An 18,123-nucleotide genomic window follows, 5' to 3' on the forward strand; every position below is an offset into this window, starting at 1 on the left:
CCCCCACCCAAGCTAATCAGGTCTTTTAAAAATGACAAGCGAAAAGAAGGATCACCTACTCTGCTATGAAATAACTGTGCCAGCAGCACATGATACCTTGGGAAATAAAAATTTCTGCCCATGCAATATAATGCTTTTCTATGTGCTCTAGATATTGAGCTGAAAAGTGAAGAGTTATCCCCGAAATGTTCTACGTTTATCAACATATGTACTATCCACACTTAGGTTCATCAACTCCCAACCCACCAATCTTCTTCAGACTCCGAAAAATGAGTAATACAACGGGATTATCAATTTGAGATGAAAATAACATGATGCCTAAACCCAACACCACTACAACTTCCAAATGATCTGTAAGAAGAGTCCTGGCCCAATGCAGGACTGATCCTGCACAGCTGCATATTGCTGCACCACGCGGACCCTCCCAGCTGAATAACAGAGGTTGTCCCAAAAGCACCGAGATGAAGCCCAATCCAGAGCATGCTGACATCAGGAGGGAGACCCCTGTTGACTACAGTGCTCTCAGGGCTGTTTTGGCCATCTCTGGTACCTGGCTGAATCCCAGCAGTGCAGTGTGACCCCACACCCCTCCGCCAGGAGGATCTGCAGCTCCACTGTGTTGCTGGACTCCAGCACAACCCCCACACCAAGGGAACCAGGAGAGAAGCCCCCGCGTGTGAATGGAGATGCAATGTGGTGTTCTTCACTGACTGAATGAGAGGTGGCCATGGCCCAGCAAAGGCAAAGCTCATATGGTACAGCCTTTATGTTCTGTATCCATAAAAATACTTACAAACTGTCTAATAAAAGTTGGGTTTTCCAGGTTAGAAAATCCCTTAGATCACAGCTGTGACAAATGACATGCGCAGGGTTGGTGAGCAATCACAAAGTTTCCGTACACAGTCTGGGTTTTGTACGCAATCCCTTGAACCTATGGGAGATCTCAATGGGATAAAACTACCCAGTAAATACAGGCTGCAGAATCGGGCTCTGTAACCTTTTAAATAATTGGTGAGTTACTAAATCAACAACAACGGAAAAGAAGTGGTGTTTCTTTAGAAGAAGGCAGAGCACGCTGCGCTCTCACCTGCCCCGCTTGGATGCGTGCTCTCACCCTGGGCTGTTCGTGCTCTCATGCAGCTATTAGCTCTGCTTCTGAAAAGTTTGAATACTGCCACACAAGAACTAAAAATCTCCACTGTCATCTCTCAAAGAGTTAAACGAACAATATTAAAATACCATCTTCTGTCACATTTAAAGGCAGTTGGATATGTTTTTTTCCTCTATATTTATATATACAGAGTTCTGATCTAGAAAAACCAATACAATAAACCATTTTACGTTTAAAAACAGGCAGTCTTTGGTGACGCAAAGGCAGAGATTTTCTTTGTTACCTTCTGCCTATTTCACTCTGTCTCATAAAGTGAATATTATTGGCACTGTCAGAAAGTTCAAGATACTGCTCCACCGACAAAACAAAATATCCATCGTAGCCTTGTACCCGCCCAGTGCTTAGAAGCTGCTGTTTCTCTCCGTCTGTCCATGCTCTAATCCCTTCTTCCCCTTCCTGTAGCCGTCTCTGCTCCTTAGTCCAGGCCTGAGCCACGGCTCTCTGCCTGGCTATCTCTAAGACATGGTTCTTTTCTTCTTCTACGGTTGTTCCATACCGAACGTTAAAGCACAGCGCACCGTGCTGGAGCTGTATGTCAGCGAAGCGTCTAGTCCTCCCATTGATCACAGAAGTCATCTGCGACACTGTGACATTGACGCCGTTCTCCAGGATGCGTCGTCCTCCGGTGTTGCCAATTAGGGCCAAATCTTCCTCCAGAGACCCCAGCTTGATGAAGTAGTGCGTGTCTCGGCCCTCTATGGTGAAGTGCAGGTTCTCCAGATAGTGAGCGTTGTTGAGGATGGCAGCGATGCGCCGGCTGTCCTCGTTAGCCACACCGATAATGTCCGCTGTCACTATACCATCCTTGATAGCAAATTTGATGCCTTTTCCAAACACTGAAGGAATAGCTGCAAACCTCAGTTGCTTCATGCTCTCATAGCACTTGCCATCACCATACCTGGGTGTCATAGGAAGTTGATCCAAGGATATAAAGTTTCGGAGTTGCTTTTGTAGCTCACACTGAATACCAAGGATAGTCTGGAAAAGAAAATACAAACAAAGTTTGCAGGAGAGGAATCTTGTAGTTCTTCATGGTGTGTCACAGTTCCTACCAATATCTTAGCTGCTTAAAATGGATCTCCAATTATTTCACAAAACATCTTGCGCATCTACAGAGCCTGGGTATTTGCACAGGCTTTCTAATCACCTATGGTACCACTTTCTGTCTCTTGGACTCTTTAGTTTCTCGAAAACAAATGGAAAACGTGTTTATCACAAATGCTGTTCTCACACTTATCCTTCCTTTTTTCTTCCTCCCCTTCTTGAATTGTCACTCTAATGGCTGGTCTTTCAACTTATAGGCAAGGGGAAACCTGAATTCAAATCTGTACTCTTACATGATTCTAGGCAAATCACTAGGTCTCTGTGTGTTTCATTATGTCTTCTGTAAAACAGCAGTAACAGTTTTATAGCCCATTCTTTAAGGAAAGCAAGCTGTGAAGGTCTCAAGACACTAGAACAATAGGAACAAGGGAAGTTCATCAGATCTGTACATCTTCCTCTCCACTGTGGCTAAAAAAAATCTCCCTCCAACTGTCTATTTGTCTTTTAACACTATACCTATCACAATAATCTTCCTGTGTCTTTGTAATAGCTCCTTTAATATCTCAGTGATAATTTTGCCTGGACATGCTCCTAAATCTGGAACCAGCTCTGACTCCCCAACCTTCTGCACACTGCGCAGTCATCTCTGCATGGGAAAAGAAGCGCACTATATGCTGCTGATGTGACTCACAACTCTCTATACTTCCTTTTCCTGACTACATTAGAAGAAGGCATCTTTTCTCTCTCTCTGTAAAATTATAGTTCTTTGTTAACAGATGCTCTTATGGTTAAATGCAAAACACGAACACCTGCTCAGAACATCCGTAGTTGGTCCTGTTGCAGTTACATTGATTGCTAGACCCTGTGAGCTGCTGCATGTCTCGTCTTAGTGAAAACAAGCTCTGGGGTTTGAGTTTTACAGACTCCTCCACAAATCCACAGCAAGGTTTCTGTTTTCCTGCAAAGACTATGCAGAGAAACAGGCTTGTGAAGCTGTTTCTACTCTTGGTGATTTTGGCTTCTTTGCTATCTACGGCTTCTTTGCTATCAAAGACAAAAACCTGGTGTTTTAATTCTTTAATTCCATAAAATTTTTGCAGTTCAATTTGTGCACAAATGTTTTATCATTTTGCTGTGAAGTTTCTTCACTGTGTTCCTAAAAGCTTCTCTTTAAAACTCTAATCTGATGCCAGTAAATAATGCTTAGTTAGACTATTATTTGCCTTGTCTATCATGTTGAAAATAGTCACATTGTTTCCTTGTTAATCAGCATTTTCTAATCAAATTGCTTACTTCAGAAATAGAAGCAGTTGAACAGAGTTTATGCTAACCTTTCCAGGATCCCACTCTTGGGTTTTTGTTTGAAGCTGTAGAAGTTCATATGTTGTCCCCAAAGCTTCTATCTCTGGTTTTGGGAACCCAGGTAGTACATTGTGCAACTGGAAACCGAACAGCTCTAGCCAACTTCCAATGTCTACAAAATAAACAAATAAATAAATAAATAAAGATTCAGGCAATGAGACATGTAAATCCTAGAAAAAGTGAATGTAGTCTACAGAAATTCAAGCTATGCAGAAATAATGATTTCACATCAATTTATGTTTTTAGTACTGGTTATAGCATTTATTTCAGAAAACAAATTATCCGATTACAAAGCATAGCAATACTCTAATCGATTGTGTACCCACTTTCTACTTATAATGGAAAAAAAAAAAGAATTATGCTGCCTCCATTCTTCCCCTAATTTTAGCATCTAGAGAAGAAGCAGATGCAGCTATTAATTATTTTATTGATTACTAAAAGAGTATAAAAACAGACGAAGCTCTGTAAGTTGTTAGCTACCAAAGAAATAACTTTAATATATCTAAGACTAGAGCCAAATACTAACTTTGGATGTATATAAAGGATTTCTGGAGTATTAAATCCATACCAGAATCTGACCAAAACCTGTATTTTTGTAAGAAGTGTGTTACTTTTACCTGTTGTATACTTAGCGACATCTTGGATCCTGCCAACTGGGTAGTTATTTTCAAATGAGTAGAGATTAAATGGTTGTGGGACAGCATTCAGGTGTTTCCATATGTGATGGTTTGGAGTTGTCCACCGACCAGCAATGACATCATAGTCCCGCTGGCCCAGATGAACCAATTTAGTGAGTGAATCATAGAGCCCTCCATGAAAACCAATGATAACCTGGAAATCTGGATTAGTGTCCTGGTAGATCTCTCCATATGGCGTGTACAGAATTTCTTTTATAACTTGGCCCCGACTGCTAAACACTGCTAGAGGTGTTCCAGTGTTATCACAAGCAACATAATATTCTTCCCCACTGCTTAATTCCATTGCAATGAGATGACCTTGAAGATCATAATATAGGGATGTTATTTCTGAGCTAGTATGATTGTACAAGTGAGTAACTCTTATTGGGTTGGAGAGATCAGCATAAAAGAACTGTAGGTGTTGTCCCAGGCTTGATTTGCTTGCAACTCGTCTTCCAAGACCATCATAGCAGTACTGCACAGTCCAGCCAGACACTTTGTTGTATGCTTTGTTCAACAGACCATTAGAGTTGTACTCAAAGATCTCATTGCCTCTTTGCCTGAGAAAACCATCTTCATCCATTTTATATTGAATTTCTCCAAGTCTGGTAATGCGATCTCTAAGATCATATCTCAGAGGAGTGAGGCGTGCGCTGTTTCCATGGCTCAGCAAGTTGATGTTGCCGTTAAGGTCATAGCTGTAGCGCCACTGGGTTTTATCATTCACAGACACAGTCTGAAGTTGACCATCAGCATCATACTCGTAAAAATATCTTGTTATATTGGCATCCACACCTACGCGTATATCGCAGATCACCATACGACCCATATTATCATACTGAATGGTCATCCAGTAGGCAATAGACTTGAGAATTTCATACTGTACTTCGATCACCTGACCGTTGGCACTAAAAATTTTGGTATGCTTCATCACAGTGGTGGTTATAACTTGGTTTAAATCATAATTAATCACACTGAATTTCCCAAATTGTTCTGTCCTGCCAGAGACATCAACATAACGGTACAGATCAATGGGCAGAGGCGTCTCGTTTATCATGGCCTGCATACTTGTGACACGGAAATTGTTGTAGCTGTAGTCAAATCTGGCATTTACAAGCCCTTCTTCACTAAACCTGAAGATCTGTCGACTGATAAGTGGACCTGTCCACAAGAAACAGAGGAAAGAGGAAAAGCAAGAAAAGAAATGAATTATGTCCATAGTACACTTTACAGAACTAGCACAGAGAAGCTATGAACTCAAATATACCCTTCTCTTATTGCTACTTGACCATCTCAGACAGTACATTAACTAAGAGTATGTTAGATTATTCTCTCACAAACGTTTATTAATATTTGCTCTACAAAATATTTGTATTTTATTAACATTTGTTTAAATGAATGCTATTTTATTCATAATTATGATTCCTTTTTACTTACAAGATAATTCTAAACTGAATTTATTTTACATGGTGATTTCCTTCCTCATATAAATAGTCCTTTTGAATTTATGTTACATTATGGTATAAACAGGGAAACTTGCAAACATAAACAATAAACCAACTTGATTTAGTATTTAGCAAATATCCACACAGTGGAATAAAAACAATCAAACATTGTAAGCGCTATTCCAAACCAAGCAATAGAAAGAAAACTGTATTTCAAATGGGACAGCTATATATGCCTGTGGACACAGACACAGACATATACACACATTTTTTTCTATTGAAACATAAAAAATAAGAACTTGTAGACATAAAAATAATGGAATTTCATGCCAGGTAAGTGCAGGATCAGGACCAAAAACTTTAGCAAAGTAGTTACAGTTACACAAACCTGTTTGCCTGTATCTGATGGTACAGATGAACCCATCATGCATTAAGTGTATGGTTTTAATAACCCCAGAAGATTCCTCATAGGTAAATGTGACTTGAGTAGTATCATAAAGGATCTCGGAAAGCCGGGACTGCTTGGTGTACTTGTAAAGGACTCTGCGACCTGTCCCGGGATACAATGTTTGCAGGAGCTGTCCGTCTCTGGTGATATCCTGGATGAAAGCCGCGGTGCTGTCCGGCGGGGTGTAGATGTTGCGGTAGTACCCAACAGACAGCATGGTCTGCAAGGTATGGCGCACCATGCTAGGCATGGTGACCGAGAGCAGGTAGTCTGACTGGTCGTACTCGAAGATGTAACGGCGCTGGCTGTGCAACAGGAGCATCACGGACTGCAATCAAACAGGAAGGGCAGTGTAAGTGGCTGATCAAGCAAATTATTATTCATTCATCTGGTGAGTGCCTGAAGATTAAGGAAATGCTGAAACAACCATCCGCTCTTGTAGGTTGCTCTTACTGTCTGTGTAGCTCTGGGTAAAGCTTTCAGCTTCAGCAGACCTGGCCAGCAAGGTGGCATAAAGCAGAAGGAGAATGATAATAAGGCTAGAGGTAAGGACCCCCAAACTGGAAGGCAGATGTGGCTCTCAGTGCCATTTCAGCCTCATGCTGACTTGCCATGTTGCTTTGAAATATTTAGGTCATCCTCCCAGGAAGCTAAAACAGAAGGAACCTCTTCTTCAATCACAGGTAGAGCATCTGTACCAACAGATGTTTCTACAGGAGGTGGAAAGGCGAACCATTCAGTGGTGTGTACATGGTGTTTAGCTTTTATTGGTATTCTGCATAGCTCTAGCACAGACCTACCCCTTCTTCTGTATGTCTTCTATGAAATGTACACCACCCCAGAGGCCCCAGTATCCCTATGCTTACAGACGGATGAAAATGGTCTGCAGGTTCTTTGGTGTGACTACTTCTCTCTCTGTTTTTGAATGTTTAAAAAGAATAAAATTTCTACACAGGTACTTGATATTTTGCCCTGGGTTGGTTAATTGTGGCTGGTCAATGAAATATGTTTTTCTTTCCTTTTTTTTTTTTTTTTTTTTTGGCAGATGAGTATGTAAGCATGGCAGATATTTTTCTTTGCAAACGTTTCTGTTTGGGTTCTGTAAACCTCTCCACCACTCCCGTGCAAGGTCACAGCATGCAGCATACAACCCTGCTGGTGAACAGTCACTGTTGAAGCAAGCATAATGAGAGCACAGAGTGAAAATGTATGGGAGAGCTTTGTGGCTTTCCTGCAGACCTGGTGAGTGGCCTGGATGTTTCAGAGTGCTGTGCATCCTTACCCCAGTGCCTGAGCTCAAATGGAGAGTACATCCTGAGCAGTTCTGAGCTCACGGCCCTGTAAGCAAATTTGTTGGGCTTTTCTAAACTGAGACACCATGCAAAACAAAAAGAAATCAGGAAAAAGGCTTTTTTTTAATTTTATTTTTATTTTTTACTTTTACCTCCAAACTCCTCTGCGGGAAGAAAATACTGAGAGCTCAGCCCTGTGATGTGTTAAGCAACTTTGTTTGTAAGGCACTGTGCTCTGACAAATAACCAGAATGCTCATTCAGAGGAGAGAAGACAGGCTAAGCCCGGACCAGCCTCTCTTGCCCCCTGACCTGTAAGGTGTGTGCCCTCCTGCCCTTGCTGATGGGCACCCACCACCTGCACGCCAGCCCAGGAGCCCCAACACATCCCAATGTGTGCCAACAGACCTAGACACTAAGCTTTTTTCTGATTGCTTTACTGCTGGTCTGCCAAGCACTTCTAACACACATGGAGTTTATTTTAGCTTCACCTTCAGTCTACAGTCCCCAGCCTGCAGTAAACCACGGGCTGAACTCTCTCCTAGCACTGATGTGACGCTGCTCTCTATATACTGCTCCCGGGCCTATTTTTAAACTGTCTGCCATTGACAGAGTATGAATAACAAGATCAGAAACATCTCTAATATAATTTTAGTGCCCCTGTGTGCCATTTTACAGCACTTTGTGGCTTTTCCACTTTTGTCCAGGATAGTAAAAGGCTAGACAGTAGAAGGGTTGGAGACTTACTGTCCTATCTAGCCTATTAGGGACACTATAGAGAGAAAACAAAATTAATTCCCTATTCATCCTAACAATATTACGATAGGTTTTTGCACTATCTGCACAAATTGGATCCTAATCGTTTTAAAGGATTTCAGATGGGAGCTGGTAAAACATCCAAAGAGCTGTCATGTTATAAGAGCAGCCAAAGCCTGGTCAGCCACGTAATGACTGATGCGATGACACCAAAGCCAGTGGCAAGAACTGGGGGCTCTGCTGGAAACAGGCAAGTGCTGGGCACGGCCACTAGATGTCATTTCTGTCCAACACACGCACACAGCTGCTCAGCGAGTTTGTCTGGAGGTAGACCGGGATTTGGGATGTAAACTGGAAGTATTCAGGTTTTATAATGCCATCAGCTAATAGAGGAGAGCGACCAAATCAAGAGAAGCCCAATGTCATCAGTGAGAATTAATTCCAGTACTACCATCACAGGGCTCTTGAAAACTTACTGGGACTAACCCTGGAAGGAGGAGAGCTTTTAGAAGACATACAATTAACTCATCAAGTGGTAATAAATGGAAAAGTAAATAACTAGGAGTTGGAAGTGAACTATATAATTGATTTTTTGATAAAAGGAATTATTGGGTCTTATGAGGTTTCAGACAACATTTAGCAATCATTACATACTTAACACAACGAGCTATTGACTTTAATGGGCCACAAAATGATATCTCAATGTCTAATTTTGACAGTGAATTCATCTTTCTTTGGCACAAGTAACAAATTGTGAGGAAAGAACATTAAATAGCTGGGAGATTATGTCCACGGTGTGTATGGCTTTCAATAATTTAGTGACAAGTTACAGTATAAATCAAGCCTGACTCTACCTGAGTCAGTAGGCTTTTGTCATTTGCTCCTACAAGATCAGGATTTGTCCACTTGTGCAGAATTCCAGAATGACAGGTTCAAATCATATGGCTTTATTTATAAGCTCATCATAAGCTATGAGCAAGCAAAGTGGTTGGAAAGATAAAAAGCATACATCTTTCCAAAATTACGGTCCATTAGGCCCAAAGAAAAAATAAAAGATTCCAAAAGGCTTGTTGCCCAAATATTTGAAAGCTGTACTAAATGCCTGTTTACTTGCAATTTGAAGAAGAGCATACAGACAAAAGGAGCCCTGACAAATTTATCTGAACCAAACTTCTGAAGCTTCCAGGGTTTGCCAATCTTGTTAACAAGTGCAAGAACCATACTGCATGCAGACAAGGAAGGAATCACATTTTTATGCATCTTTTTTTTTTTTTTTCTCTGGGTTAGATTTAAGTTGTTTTGAGGATCAGGCTTACAAACATTCAAAATAAGTATAGCAAAGTTTATCTTAAAAGTACACATTTGGAACTTTTAAATATATAACTAACTTCAAAGTCACTGGATTTCTTGTGTGTAACACCCCCTATCAGTTTTACCTCACCTGCCCCCTCCTATCCTTTCCCTGTGGTTAACAGGTTTAGAAAAATGTTCTGCAAACTCAGGGTATAATGGATAGTCACAGATGTTGCTATTTAAAAAAAAAAAAAGTTTTGAAGGACACTGTTTGAATATAATTTCACGCTGAGTTCTGGAAGCTTTAAAAATACAGATTGGCTTTTTGGATTTGAGAGACGAAATAACAAATGAGATGCTTGCACAGACAAATGAGATGCTGTTCCTGAGACAGTACAGCATTTATGCCGTCATTTCATGACCACACACATGAATGAAAATTAGAACGCTCAGGTAATTTAGACATGAAGTCACTATAAAAGCAGGGCAATAACTCATTTCATATTACTTTATGGTTTTTCCCCCAAATGGGCATCATAAATGCTAAAGTAATCTGCCTCCTCAAAGGATCAGTTCATTTTTTACAGCACAGCACCAAACAGGTGCTAGCTTGCACTCACTGGTGCATAATTTTGGCTTAAAAGAAGTGTGTTTTTGGGAATGAAACAGTTCCGTTTTGATGACTTATTTCTTTGACTACTTTATACAGAATGGCAAAACGTTTTTCAGTAGTCGGGAGTGTCCTTTGTTCACTTGCACTTGGAGTGAGACAAAGAAGTCATTTTACCTACCGATTAAACAGATCTGAGCTGCTAATAACTTTCTTCAGAATTAAATTATGACAGGTTTGAAGTGATGACTATAGGTCTAAGCACCTCCAGACACATTTTTCTCTGGTTATTGTAATTGCATGCATTTTTCTATAAATCTTATATACTATTGCACAAGATAGCATCATAACATAGCTCACAATATAGTATCTCTTAGTAATTGCATAAAGAACAAATATTCTTGCCTTGGTAAAATGATCCACTTCTAAAATGACTTACCTTTTCTAAATACGTGTAACTCCATATTTTGCCATCTGCCCATGTTCTGGAAATTATGTTCCCACTTGGATCATACTCCATTTTCTCAGTCCAGGTTCCTCTTTGGATATAGGTCACTAATCCAGAGTGTGAATAAGTGATATTGACCTCATTGTATTTGCTGATGGGCGACCACAAAACTGGGCGGCCTGTCTGGTCATACATAATCCGAAGAGTGAATTTTCGATGATCATCATAAATCTTTCCTGTTCTGGTTACATGATCGAAATCAATGGAGAGCAGATTTCTATTGTGGGCCTAAACACAAAGATACAGGAAGGTAAGAAGACAACGTACCTTAATTACATATGACAGAAACATTTCTGTGTCAGCTCTAATCAAGATGTGCAATGGCTTAACAGTAGGATTGAGAATTTAGGGCATACTAAAGGCAGAAAAATAGAAAAACTTTCAGATGAGAAACAAGACCAAGAAACAAAATGCTGTTTGCGTTCAGTGTTACATCATATAGCTGGATGCTCTCTATATCCACACACTAAACTTTCATCGCCACTCCTCTTTTCCTAAGCTTTTCTTCTTTTTTCTCAAAATTCATCTATAGACAGACTTTGATTCCAGCCAAAGACGTGTAGTTAAACCCCAAAATTAACAAAATTAATCCTAACTCACCTTCTCTCTCTTAAGCTCCATTAATATCAATAGGTCAGCTGCTGCTGTGGGATAGCCCATGCTAGGTCGCATACTGATGCTGAAGAGGGAAGAGCTGTGCTTGCAGCTCCCCAAACCCCTACTCACCAGTGTCCTCACACTTCTTCCCAAAAGCAGCCTACTCCCAGAGCTTGTGAAAGGCAGTGGCAGAAGTGCCTGCTGCCAGCTGTACTCCTTGCTGCAGCTCTCGGAGCACATTTGGGACCTGCAACATTTGCTAACCTTATTGTGTCCTCTGGCAGGGGAACAGGCTGACTGCTTTGACCTGCTAGTGCTTGTGGTCCAAAATTCTCGATTAGAAATGAAGCTCAAAGCTGAGCCATATTTCTGAAGACAAAATATGTTTATCCAGTGCTTTCATCATTCAGTCACTGGGCAGTCACTCTTAAACTCCATCTAAATCCAAGTTATAATTTAGAAAACCATATAACATTGTTCACTGACTTGTCATTTTCAGATCAATGCCCAAAGTGCTCATTGTATTAATGGACTGCATTTTATCTAATCACTTGTATTAGTCTATTCCAATTAATACATTCCTTACAGCAGAGATGATGTTAGTTCAGGTGTTAGCACTGCACAGCACAGCGCTTGCTCCTTCCTGAGACCTGGAGGCATAGCAGTAAAATAAATGGTTAAGAATACCTGTTTAATAATTCAAGCTGTGATCATATGGTGGTTGTGATTAGAAAGAACTTTTTTTTTCTTTCCTCTTTCTGTTTTTAGATACAAAATAATTTGAAAATCTAGAAGAAGCAGGTGTTCTTTCTTCAACTACCATTCCTGTGGTTTTATATACATACATGTCTAACTCTAATACTGTTCATATACAATAGCTGTAAAATACCTATATACCCCTGTAGACTGCTGTAACTATTACAATTTATGCTCTAATGATAGCTAAGGAGCCCAAGTAAAATGTGATGTTCAGCTCAACTATATTTGCTTGTATACAGTCTGATGGATTAGTTTATGATAATGTATTTCTTTGCAAACTTATTGCAATTTCTGAAAAAAAACCAACAACAAACCATCAGCCCTCTTGGTGGTAAAATAACTGAGAAGCAAGCAGAAGATATACCCTGGCTCATATTCATTTACTGTCTATGTACATATTTAATGTTCTTATTGCTATTATTATTATTGCCATAGTATGCAGCTAGGAGAAAGGAAAGTCTTGAATACAAATTGCTTGCAATCTAATTTTCAGGAATGATATAACGAATATGAATGAAAATCACACAGAGGCAGAATTAGCAGTAAAGAGGATAGCAACAGTATTTAAAGGCTCACACAGTTAAAATAAGGTTTTTGGGGACACCATTAATTCCTTTATATTCCATATTTTATGTCTCATTTGTTTACTTTCTTATATTAGATTTAAGTTCAATTTAACACCCTTCTCAAGGCAAGATGCAATGACACATGGGTAGCAGGCTGCATTTCAATGCTGTCATTGAAATGCTGATTTCAAATCCCAGTGGCTTCCTAGAGATGGCTCCTCCAATGTACATGCAAGTCAGTAAGGAGCCCCTGTGACAGACTGGAGCTCATGTGCTCAGTTACAAGCCAGCAAAAACTGGTTCTGAAAGCAATATTGGGTCAAAATTTCAGCTGACAAAAATAGGGAGAAAATTCAGCTGAATTTAATAATAATGTTAGTAGTTCATAAAAATATATATCTATTATTTATTTTTAAACATCCTTTGGCTCTACTTCCATTGATTTTATGGCCAGAAATTTTGCAGATGTAAATAAACACATAAATGTGCACTTCTCTTGACTTTCATTCTCAAATGTAAACTGTCTAAAATGTGAAATCAGATGATCTGATCGTACATTTCCGTCTGTGTTTTCACTTGAGTCAACGTAAACTGATACATAGTGGCTGAGGATTTGACCCTATCATTAGAACTTGCTGCAAGGCTGGTAAATAAAGGGAGATAATTTACTAAATATGATAATAAACAAAGCTGTCAAAGCCTATATCTACAGGACTTCTGACTTGAATTGAGGCCAATGAGTTACTTCCATTTTTGTTATTAAAAAAAAAAAAAGGTAAAAACAAGTAAGACTGGCCAAGCATTCAAGCTTTCAATTCTGTAGATACTCAGTTATGAAACCTGGATGGCATCCAACACCAAGTTCCTCTAAGTTATGCAAAAGACAGGAGGGAGCAGAGCTGAATTCCAATCAGTATATTACTATGCATCATGCTCATTGATTTTAACAACAGCTTTGCTTCATTTTTAGAATTCAATTAAAATAGCAGTTCAATTGATAAAAAAGAAGTCTTGCTAGATTAAGATTGATGTTAAAATGCCTGATTGTACATAGATTTATTATTAATATAAAATGCATACATGCCTACAGACTGTTTTATGTACTTTCAGGAAGCGCCAGGGCTGGCAGTTCTGCACTTCAAGGAAAACTCTGATTAATTCCTGTTTCCCACATTGATTTAGATACTGAGATAAAGTTAGATGTCTTTTCTAGCATTTCCGTTAACTTACTCATTTCTGTTCTATTTAAAGAGTAGGGAATTCACACCATGCAAAATTTCCACTCTTTAAAACACAACATTTACAGCGTTATTCAGAACATGCTACCAGTGGCTTCTATCCAAAAATTTTATACATTTTATACTAATACAGTGACATGACTTTAAAATGGTTGTTAATTGCAATTAAGAATTAAAAATGTTAGGAACTGGCAGAGAAAGAAAAGCTTTCATCTTTTCAACTAGGTCATCCTTCATCTCATCCCCAGTTACCTGCCTTCTAATTTATACCTCTTAGCATTCAAAGCCATTTTATTTCAGTGACGGTATCAGGACTGATCTTTAAGCGACATCTTTAAACTAGATTTCTATTTTTTTCCCCAGAAAACTCTTCCATTGTGATTTTTTTTCCTTTTTTTTTTTTTTTCCCTTTAACTAAGGGCTCCTAAAAGTCTGCTCATTTCCACTGAGAACTGGTCCAATCCCCGGAGCTTTCCTTTACATACATTTTCAAAGTTCAGCATAATTCTTTTTGCCCTACATTGCAAGCTTTCTAACACACATCCTATTGGGCCAATCATGGCATATTAAGTGCTTAACGATTTTATTTCTAAAATATAACTCACTAGAAGTTTTCAGAAGGTATCACCAGAACCTTATCCAGGATAAGGGCTGCTATTGACGCTACATTTTTTTTTCCAGCAGTACTCAAGGATTCGTCAACAGCAAGCATTAAATCCCCTCTTCGCTATTGGCTTACTAATTCAAACAGAGTATAAGATGGTATTTTTGCTCCTGATGCCCTGCATACTTATTTTAATAACCAAGTCACCAAGGAAAGACGGTGTCTCTGGGTACATCCTGCTGCTCCTTTGTCTTCCTCCCCAGCTAGACTGCCCCAGCTCCTTACACCTCCACCAGCTCCCCACTCCATTAGCATCCCATGCAAACATCTCATTCCTAAAGCTGAACTCCAGGACCCACATATCTCACCTATCCTCCAAGGTCCTTTTTATTGGCAACAGCAGCCTCAAAAGTCCATTTGTCCCTTTCTCTTGTGCTTATTTGCATGGTGTATCCCATGCACAGAATACTTCTCCTCCTTTCCACTCTGAAATCCTCACATAAAGTTATCCCGCCAGGTTCCCTCCATCCTTTGTCCAGGGGATTTGAAAACACTGTAATGTGGGCAAGCTGACATCCTTCTGGGTAGGCTGGTACACTCCATAAAGCTCCTTTGATCGTGGTAGGCATGAAGGTTGGTTTCTTTCTGGTAGGTACCAAAAGAAACTTATACAGAGAATATAGGACAAAGGCACACCAAAGTCATTACTACACTGCATACCCTCACTGGATGGAAGGTGAAGAGGGAGGAGGAGGAGTACACAAGTGCTTTTATGCACCAGCAGGCTGACCCAGAGGCAGGTCAATCAGCAGAGCTCTGCATAGCTTCAGGTTTGCAATATTTCACTGAACATTTTATGCCTTCAGACAGAGTCATCTAATCCTGACCAATTTGTGAATTTCCTCCCTATTTTTTTTTTGGCAGGCAACATTAAGGATCATGCAGAAGCAAGTGAAAATGAGTTAAAAGATCTGGCAATCAATTTCAACAACAGAAAATATAAAGTGCATAACAGGAAAACTGCAGGATGAAGTACTTTAAAATGTAACTGTGATGAACAACTTGGCCCTGGCAAGGTAAGCAGAATAGATGACTGACTACGACCTTTCCGTTTAAGACTTTTATTCTGCAAAACCCTTGAAAAAGTATGCACCGTACAGTTACTTAACCATAAAATCATACAGAAGTCAATCGATTAGGTAAAGTGAACCATGGAGGTCACAGCTTGAATCCTGCCATTTTAACAGCACATCTTTGCCATTGTAATAAGTTCAGCAACCCCTCTGGACAGGGCTAAATGTGTGTGAACTAGGATAGAAAGGAGGCAGTCAGAGGACGGGAAAGAAAAAACACACAGAGCTTTTTCACACTTGCAAGATCCTCGTAAAGTAATTGTGACTGCCAAGTCTGAAAGATGTCCTTTCAAATGGTTTCTTTACACACGGTAATCAGTCTGGCCATATCATCCAAGCCTTGGGTTTCTGATTGATAAGCACAGTTGAAAACCAAACTGACACACTTTTAAAATAAAAAATACATGAGATATGATAACCAAAAAGAAATCCAGAGATTTAAATAACTATCTCTGTATTTTCACAGCTAACAGATGTACCTTCATAGATAATACTTATCCAGACCTGCTGTAGTTAATAATGCAATATTTTAAAGGCCAAAATTCGCATCTGTACTACTGGTACAGACATTTTATGGAGTATTCATGTGAAAAACAGAATGGATTTCATAAAAAACTGTTCTGCAAGGTAGCAGTCTCTTTGAGACTTAGTGTTACCTAATTAAATGCTGAATGTTGACCATCTGTCATTGTAATCTGTGAGTTCTCCTGAAAATAAATATACACCACGTATGCACTGTTAAAATCATTCTTATTAGAGCCATATGGTAACCCAGCCAGAGGGAGTGAGGGTGTCTGAACATGTGCGGTGCAGGGCAGAATCCACAGCCTGTCTGGATACATGCAGAGGCTCTAAAATACCATGGCTTGCAGGAGATGCCCTGGCCCAACCACCCAAGGTGTGCCCCAAGAGATCCTCTGCACTGGGCAGAGGCTGGCACCTGTTATTTTCCCCAGTGCAAAGAGGGTAGTTAGATCTGAGAGGCAGAATCCGGCTGTGCTGCAGTAACTACGCATTGTCCTTTGCTCACAGCTTCTTCCAAAGACATAATTAAGTTCTTAGTTGAAAAAGAAGAGGAAGAAAAAAAGTAATTATGTCTTGAGGTCAAGTCTAACAACCAAAATCAAACAGAGATCAAACATCCTGTCAAGTGTTGGAGGAGTTTGGTTTTGAAATTCATGGCTGGGGCCCACCATTGATACAAACTTTCCATCGCACTTCTTACAAAGTAGAACATTTCAACCCAATTTTAGTTCAATGGCTTTCAAAGAGAACACTGCACTTTACACAAGAGGAAGCCTTACCCTTAGCCTTCTCTCAAACGTGGAGATATTGCCTTTGGTCTGCTCCCTCCTTTGCCTCCATTCAATGAGGTTTGAGTTATGCTCTCCAGGAAGGGAGATATTGCACTTCCCCAGAGTGGGGCTGACGACTCCTGCTAGGATATGAGGCTCCGTGTTAAGTGTGATTTCCATTCCGCTGGCAAAGGTGACTCTCAGAGACCCATCTGGGCTGACCCGGTAGATATTCTGCGTGTTATCTGTCAGAAAAACAACAACCCGAAACAGGGAACAGAAAATTTCAGATCTCCAGCTTTATGAAGCAAACGTCAGGTGCAATGTCAAGCCTTGTTTGCCCCGAGTATACAGATCACTGACCAAACACCAACAGCGGTGTGATTTTTGGAACCTGGAGGTCTTCACGTGTCTTAAGAGCTTTTTATTACATTTGTCCTGATGATTTCCATTGTGAAAGTTCCCTGCAGGAGGAATGAAGAGTTTTTGCTTTTAGCCTAATAGTACATAAACTCACGGGCTGGGTTTTGATCACTGATATTCTGATGATTTTAACATGTTAGGATCTGTTAACAGAATAGCTCACTGCTTGAATGAACGTAAGGGGTATCTTGAGATCAAACAGGAAAGCTGTTTTCAAAATGTCTTAAGATGATGGCCAGGCTGCTGTTCTGCCCCTTTTCTCTGTATCACTGTACTAAAACCTTCTCCCATTCCCTGTTAGCAGCAAGACCCTGAGGCAGAGGCTCAGTGACAGCCAGCCACGAGCCCGTGGGCTGGTGTGAGAGACCCTCTGGGAGAGACCCAGTTGTTGGCAGAAAATTGAATGGCCCAGCAAGGGTGGCACAGCAGGCAGCTCCAGAGGCTCAGCACTGTGCTGCAGAGGGCAGCTGGGATGACAGCTTATTCCTCCTCCAAACACTGCCAGAATCACACTGAGGGTCCACAGCAGGTCTCCAGTGAAATGATGCAAAGCCACACAGCCACCATACGCTTCCTGCCTCTTGCCTGTGCACTGTAATGCCTTCACTGCAGGCACAGCTCTGCCACACCACCTTGCATTTGGCACAGGGAAGGGACATGCACACAGGAGGCTACTGTGGCTCAGCTGCCAGGGGGGCACTTTTTTATGAATATGTATGTTTAGGGCTAAGGGACAAAGCCAGTCTCACCTTTAAAATGTAACTGAACACCTACCAGCTAGCGACTTTTTTTTAGTGATGCTAAGAAAAAGCATCTTTTTCTTAGCTGTTGCACACCAGCTGAAGTAATTGAGCCAGACCTTCAGGCGTGAATATATGGACAACAGTTGGGTATGTCAGAAAG

At 40.4% G+C, this 18,123-nt stretch overlaps 1 protein-coding gene across 1 annotated transcript in view; it reads right to left on the reverse strand.

Annotated features, from left to right (window-relative positions):
* Nucleotides 1–1,390: 1,390 nt before the first annotated feature.
* Nucleotides 1,391–18,123, reverse strand: part of TENM1 (teneurin transmembrane protein 1) — a 325,742-nt gene continuing 309,009 nt past the window's right edge. The window contains exons 30-35 of the mRNA XM_035541547.1: nucleotides 16,807–17,042; nucleotides 10,537–10,833; nucleotides 6,088–6,475; nucleotides 4,195–5,415; nucleotides 3,547–3,689; nucleotides 1,391–2,149 (exon numbers count right to left, since the gene is read on the reverse strand). Of these exons, the coding sequence (XP_035397440.1) occupies nucleotides 1,391–2,149; nucleotides 3,547–3,689; nucleotides 4,195–5,415; nucleotides 6,088–6,475; nucleotides 10,537–10,833; nucleotides 16,807–17,042 (3,044 nt within the window). The remainder of the gene's footprint in view (nucleotides 2,150–3,546; nucleotides 3,690–4,194; nucleotides 5,416–6,087; nucleotides 6,476–10,536; nucleotides 10,834–16,806; nucleotides 17,043–18,123) is intronic.

The sequence above is a fragment of the Cygnus atratus genome, chromosome 13 (genome assembly GCF_013377495.2).
Source record: "Cygnus atratus isolate AKBS03 ecotype Queensland, Australia chromosome 13, CAtr_DNAZoo_HiC_assembly, whole genome shotgun sequence".
NCBI lineage: Eukaryota > Metazoa > Chordata > Aves > Anseriformes > Anatidae > Cygnus > Cygnus atratus.